At 37.6% G+C, this 7,373-nt stretch overlaps 1 protein-coding gene across 1 annotated transcript in view; it reads right to left on the bottom strand.

Moving 5' to 3' along the window:
- LOC101852375 (filamin-B) overlaps positions 1 to 6,525 on the bottom strand; it is a gene marked incomplete at its 3' end in the record, with an annotated part of 11,075 nt that extends 4,550 nt beyond the window's left edge. Inside the window, 3 exon segments of the mRNA XM_013090416.2 lie at positions 3,376 to 3,534; positions 5,614 to 5,787; positions 6,180 to 6,525. Coding sequence (XP_012945870.1) covers positions 3,376 to 3,534; positions 5,614 to 5,776 — 322 coding nt within the window.
- Positions 6,526 to 7,373: the final 848 nt, after the last annotated feature.

Raw genomic sequence — 7,373 nt, 5'->3', positions numbered from 1 at the left:
CCCCCCACACTTCACTTTTTCACCAACTACCCCAGTCTGTCCCACATGCACTGCCACGCTAACAAGAGACAGGTAGACCCTGAATAAATAGTTCAAATATACGATGCTGAGGAGAATATTTGGCCAGTGTTACAGGAGAATATTTGGCCAGTGTTACATCTGAACAAATAGGAGAGTGTTATGAAGAAAGGTGAGAGAGTGTGGGAAAAGGCAAGTTTGAGTTTGTGTCAAGAGAAAACATTGACACAATAATGGCCATTTATTGTTTGGGAAAAGCAAGGCCGGTATTGAGATGGCTGGGGAAAGAAATGAAGTAGGATCTCCCAGAGGTACCCAGTGGAATGGGCTGGGTTTTAATTGAACAAAAATTGAATGCCACAAAGACAATTCATTCTGACAAAAGAAAGAGATGGAAAAGACATGAACAAATACAGGATTAAGTGGACGAAAATAGTATCACAAACAGTCAAAAAAGCAAAGTTTTGCAAAACACTCTTAATTAACAAAGAAGGTAATGGATAAGCTTGGCGCGAAAACAACTAATGTTGATTCAAACTTCAAGCAAGACTTTCATACCATAATAAAAACTTGTTTTACAACACTCAAACCTTATATATTTAAACATACAATCAATTCTGATCATATCAAATATCTAGTTGTTCCATGAGCAATACAAATAACAAATGTAGACTATACTGCAAAAGATAACATGAGAATTCCTCTTATCAAAGAACACTTTACAGCACAGTCATCTCATCAAGTCAAAAGTACACAATGGAAGAGTAACCCTCTTCATCATAACATCTACATTTCACGCAAAGCTGGATCAATAATTTAAAGCATAAAAAATATAAAACAGGTGCCACACTTTTGCAAAATGTCGTCCCATCCTAATCATACAAAAGCGGTGCATCCTCGAGGCCTCGAACAACAATTGTCACAATTTCATCATAAGTCTTCTCAAGCTTTATACTCGTAATATGAATTTAAAATGAAATTATATTAATATTTTAACTCATTATAATGTCATAAGATGTCTATTACACAATCAATAAATAAATAGATTTTAAAATATTTGTGCCAAGCACTTTTGCCATGCATCATTTGTCCAGGTACTTTATATTGTCAACTACGTCCCCTCCAACACTACAAAGTTATATAAAAGGCAGGACCTCGAATTCAAAGTTTATCTCTGATAGGATCAAGCAAAGTAGGTGGAGAATCAAGAAAACTCCCTGTAGACCCCAGTTCAAACATGCCCCATTTGGGATTTGAACCAGTCATCCTCACACCATAACCAACTATTTCATCGACTGAACTTAAGGTGTGTCCTTACTATACTGATGCTGACTAAACATTTACTATATTCACAAAAAGCATCAGGCTCAATTGTATCTGGCTTTGCACATCACATCATGGTTGTAGGGCCTACATAGCGAGCACCTCACTCTATCAAAGAGCCAACTTTCCTTTTATGACCCGCGGACTCCAAAGATAGAACTGACATGGCCAAATTTTGCAATACAGGTATTCTCAGTTATGCTCTTTGTGTAAAATGGCTGCAGTGTGACTAACCTGAAAAGAAATACCGGATATCTCTCGAAAGTCATAATGTCTCCTTGCAGAAAATGGGAAGTCCACGAGTTAAAAAAGTTATTTTTCAGAAAGTTGAAGGTGTGACTTTATGTGGATTTTTTTCTTTATTTAGAGTCCTCATATGAGATGCGTTCTGGTATGTTAACATGGTGTATGAATAATGCTACCCCAACACTTATTTCATGCATCTATTCAAGCAAGCGTGGAGCAACAGATGTGATAACGACAAGAACATAAAACATCACAACCCATGTTACAGGCAAGGAGGCTATCATGGCACAGAAAATACAGAAATATTCCAATTTTAAAAATTCCCTTGATTTTTTGAGAAAGTGAGGCTCTACACAAGATCTTAAGAGGAAAAAGCCAACTGAAGTATGTATTTCTCTTTGGTTTCTGTTTTATTCCCCATGTCTTGATTTAGTGGCAACGGCAAAGAAAGTGTTCTGCTTAATATTTTTCTTTTTTAACGTTAAAATAGACAATCACCTTTTCAACTGCTACTGAACACTCCCTTGCTGTTGCTGAATTTTTACAAATTACATTTTTCTTTTTTAATGTTAAAATAGACAATCATTGTTTCAACTGCTACTGAACACTCCCTTGTTGTTGCTGAATTATTACAAATTACAATTTCAATAGTTACATTTTCTTTCCATTTTGAAAAAAGAAAATATATCTTTACTAATAAATATTTCTACATTGGTCTAATCAGTTTGTTAAAATTCCTCTCCAGACAAAAGGGTAATGTGGGGCTATAAATGATTTAAACATGGGTCTCAGGCACAGGTGAAGACCATACAATGTACAGCTATTGTACGTTGCCCCCGGATACCACACATGCAGGAAATGCTCCAGACAGAACCGTTTTGATATATACATATACATAAAGCGTACAGAAGAATGATGTATACATATTAGAACACATTGACAAAATGTGAGTATTGGGTGAATCAACTAGTGACAAAATGAACACACAGCAATACAAATAAGCCCTAACAGTTGATGCTGTCAACATAAAGAAGGGTTGCTATTCAGGCAAAATGTCGAAAGACATTATTTTACCATGATTTACACAATCTTATATCTTTTTCTGTCTTGTATGAAATTGTAAGCCCTTGAAAATTCTACCTTTGCTAAAGAAAAAAAATACAGCTGAATTAAACCGGGCCTCTCTCACCCACAGTCATAAGAAAGATTTTGGTGATTCTCAAGATCTATGTCCCTGAAAATATACTATAAGCCTACTTTTTACAATGATAGCGACAACTGCTGAATATTAAAAGCAGCCTGAGTTTAATCAAAATCGAACTGACTGTTGCAATATTGATATATAATTAATTTGTATTAGACAATATTGAAAAATGTAGACTTTCTGAAGTAGCCTAGGTAATAGCAGAAACTGTAAATGCGCAAAGTTCACACACGTCAAAGCGGGACGATGCAAAACAAGGATGACACACATGTACAATAATATTCCCCAGGGAATGTGATGTCTGCCAGAGGGAGATACACTCTTCATGCAACCCTAGAGGGGATGGGGGGGAAGGAGTAGGGTGGGGGGGAAATAACTATATATTTTATAGTGTAGAGAACAGCTTCTCTTCCCAACATGCCCCAACTCTAGGCAGCAGATCTACGTAGACACATCGCCATGGTAACATATCCCAGCGCCTCATGCTAATCAGCGAGACCATCATCCCACATCTACGTCGGCTGATATAACCGCCGTGGGGAGCGTAGGAGGGCGTGCAGGAGCAGAGTGGGATGTCACACAACCTAGAATGACCACGTTGAGCATGTCCCGGTCAATCTTCCGGCCGCTCATGTGCAGCAAGAACCAGTTGCGGCCCTTGGCGTTCATGGGCTCCACACTAGAGAAGTTTATACGGATGAAAGTGGGCGTGTCCTCCTCCACATCGATGATCAGTGGGGAACCTGAGGTGTAGAGAGGAACCTAATGTGGGCAGGTAGGACTCCAAAAGGACAATTGCACAGACATAAGTATGCTTAACTGATTCTACGTTTTGGAAAAAGATCACAGGTTTCACCTATTCAGTTTATAGAATTATTAGCTTACGGTTGACCTGAAGTTCTGTCATAGTCTTCAAAAGCAAAGAGAATGTTAAATGTATTTTCAGATATCTGTACCTGTTGTACCATGATTAGGCTCTGTGTCTTGCACACAGAGTATGTGAGTTCAACCCGAAAGGGAGAAAGATAATACATGTGAGGCATCGTGGTGAAATCAGGTGCCCGTCAAAATAATGAAATAGAAGAAAAAGGCATTTTTCCACCACTTTGGCAATTTTATCCAATTTTGGTTTTTTCGGCTCAACACCTTTTATGTCCATATAAAAACACACTGAAGTATAATGAGTTCATTTTATCCGAGGACGGATGAATTGTTCCTATCTGAGGTCGGCTGTTTCCATCACACATTACACTTCTCAGGTCACATTCCTGACAGATGCCCCACAGGTTGGTTACGTTGTGAATGTGTCATGATGTGGTGGAATCAGGCGCTTGTCAATTTTTGCACAAATATAAGTTACTGGTATCATCTTAAAGTCTGTTCATTTGCCTTATTTTTTTGTGAAAGAAAAAATATCCATATATGCCGAATAAAAGTCAAAATATTTGACACTGAAGGAGGACAGGGTCGCCTGGTTTCAGAAGCAAAATTAGCGAGAAACTGGCAGACAAAGTTTGGAAACTTCCATAGCCTGAAAGTCCTTTGAAACTGAGAAAATTTACATTTTTTGGGCTTTTATTCAATGGTTTTCAGTAAAATCCATGCAAAAATGTGTTTTGAAAGGACATAAAAGGTGTTGAGCCAAAAAAAGAAAATAAGAAAAAAATTGGCTATGCACCAAAAAAGTGCCGATTTCTTTGATTTCATTATTTCGACGAGCGCCTGATTTCATCACAATGCCTCACAAATGATTTATGCCCCTCCCCCCCTCCCCCCCAAAGATCATTTACTAGGACTGCTTCTAACCAGCCTGTCAGGACCAATCTGGATTGACCAAGATATGTACGGTAGCCCAGCAGACAGATAGAGATCTTTTTTAAAAAGTTTGCATCTGGGAAATCAAATTCAAATTCTCCATAGCAAATGGATAAACTTCAACCCATTGGGGCACACATTAAGAATAAGAAAGAAGACGCACACACACATAGGTAGAACATTACGGATAAGAAAGAAGTCACATGTACAAATAGATAGAACATTAAGGATAAGATGAGGATAAGAAAGAAGACGCGTGTACAAAAAGATGGAAGGAAAGTCAGACAAATATTAATTTTTCTGTCAATTTGGTGGCCTACTTTTTAATTTCACAAAGCACCTTAAAATCATTCATCGTTCTAATCCGAAAAAAAAAAACTGACTTAACTTTTCTTTACACCCCCTTGTAAATCAGGGAACAATGCAGTTACTTATGTTTCTTGAAAAAAAAATATGCAAAATTACTTAAGTAGACACATAAATGATATGCAAAGCTGACAAAGCAAAACTAAAAAAAAAAACCCAACAAAGTATTGAAATTAAGGTGAAATAAAATAAGAAAAGAACGAACTGACTGCTCAGTGTCAGACTCCTTCACACCTCACTTTTCAAGTGGCGTGAGACCAAGCCTAATACAAAGCAGTCGAAATAGAGATCGTTGTGAACACTTTAGGGTGAACATGTGCGTGCGGAGAGCCGACCTCCAGAACAACATACATTAAAAATCTATGGCATCAGATGATGAGCAGTGAGCAGAAGCATCAATTTGTGTCCCTTTCTTAGAACCGACAACTCGTGTTACGATATCATGAACCGGTGATGACACAGGAAAAGAAGTTGACAAGAAATACGCAAGTAGATATATATATATATGGTGGTTGTCCAAGTATGTTTCGACCAACATTTCTTATGAAAAATATCTGGGGGTTTCTTATTATACATTTCTATATTATACCTGTATTATATTTACCATTCATCATAATAATACATATTTTTAACTGCCTTACCTGGAATTGTGTCACCATTAAAGGTGGCCTTGACCTCATAGCGTCCGACCTGGGTGGGTTTAAAGGTGTAGGTGTACTTTCCCTCGCCCACACGCTGGCACTCGGCACGCACCGGTTGACCTTTGTGGGTGACCAGGACCTCCAGCGTGCCCGCCCCCGCCATGGAACTGTCGACTGTAGGGAGCAACAAAGGAAGAGATTGTTTGTTTGAGTAAAGAGAAGCACATCCACACATTAACGATCAGCTGGTTTGGTTTTTAAAAAGAATTATTTTTAGTATTTTGATACTCCCATGGGGGCTCTATTCAACCACAATTTACGCAAAGTGAGGACAACAGCAGAGTCCATGTTAAATATTCGGACAAAATTTTACATCTTTCTCTATGATATTGATTGCTTAAGGTAAAAGTCCACCATACACCATTTTGAAAAGTGAGGTATTACAGTCGCTATGAAGTCCCAAACTTTATAAGAAACATTTTTTTTATAACCAAAATGTGACCCTGCCATTATTTTTTTCCCCTGAAATTTTCATGTATTCATCATCACATTTCACGGGCACTCACTTGTAAACCCAATCTCCCGTTCCTTCTTGGGCGTCCTGTCAATGTCGACGATCCTGACGGCGCTGGGGTCGTACACGTTGCAGGTGAAGGGACTGCCGCTGACCGGGGAATCCCCGACAGACACATGGACCTTGTGGGAGCCCACCTCCAGCGGGGTGAAGTTGATGCGCAGTTTGTTCCCCTGTTGGCTCAGGCGAGCTGGGATGGTGTTCCCACTCGGAGCTGGAGAAAAATCAGAATAAAAATTTGGTAAAAAAAAGTTTGTCTAAAAAATTTGCAGTAAGTAAAGAATATTTGTCAAGAAAATTTTGTATAAGTAAAGAACATTTGAGTCACGAAGCGGTGGAAACAGGCGCTCGTCAATTTTTGGGGATATGGAGTTATTGATATCATCATAAAGCTTGTTCGTTCGTCTTGCATTTCGCCAAAAAAAATACCCCTCTATCTGGAATTGAAGTCCAGATATAGCATGCGATTGAAGGTGGTAGCGTCGCCTGGTATGAGAGGTAAAACTTGCAAGAAAATGGCCGCCAATGTTTGGTGACTTCCAAAGCGTGAGAGTCTTTGGAAAGTGAAAATTTACATTTTTTGAGCCTTTAGTGAATGTTTCTTGGTAACATCTACTAGAGAAATGTGTTTTTAAAAGGACAGAAAAAGTGTTGCGTCAAAAATAGAACATTTGAAAAAAATTGCCCAACACCCAGAAAAATGCTGTTTTCTTTTATTTCATTGTTTTGACAAGCGCCTGATTTCCCCAGGTTGCCTGACGTTTGTCTTGGTAACTTTGTGACAGTTAGAGAAGATTTATTGTGCTTTTCTTATTGTGTTATAGGTAAAGAACATTAAATTATCGTCTTTGGTATTTTGTAATAGGTAAAGAACATTAAATTATCATCTTTGTTATTTTGTAATAGGTAAAGAACATTAAATTATCGTCTTTGTTATTTTGTAACAGGTAAAGAACATTAAATTATCGTCTTTGTTATTTTGTAACAGGTAAAGAACATTAAATTATCATCTTTGGTATTTTGTAATAGGTAAAGAACATTAAATTATCGTCTTTGTTATTTTGTAATAGGTAAAGAACATTAAATTATCATCTTTGTTATTTTGTAATAGGTAAAGAACATTAAATTATCGTCTTTGGTATTTTGTAATAGGTAAAGAACATTAAATTATCATCTTTGTTATTTT

The sequence above is a fragment of the Aplysia californica genome, unplaced genomic scaffold (assembly GCF_000002075.1).
Source record: "Aplysia californica isolate F4 #8 unplaced genomic scaffold, AplCal3.0 scaffold01268, whole genome shotgun sequence".
NCBI lineage: Eukaryota > Metazoa > Mollusca > Gastropoda > Aplysiida > Aplysiidae > Aplysia > Aplysia californica.
The sequence above is the reverse complement of the archived record's forward strand: the minus strand, read 5'-3'. Positions and strand labels throughout refer to the sequence as shown.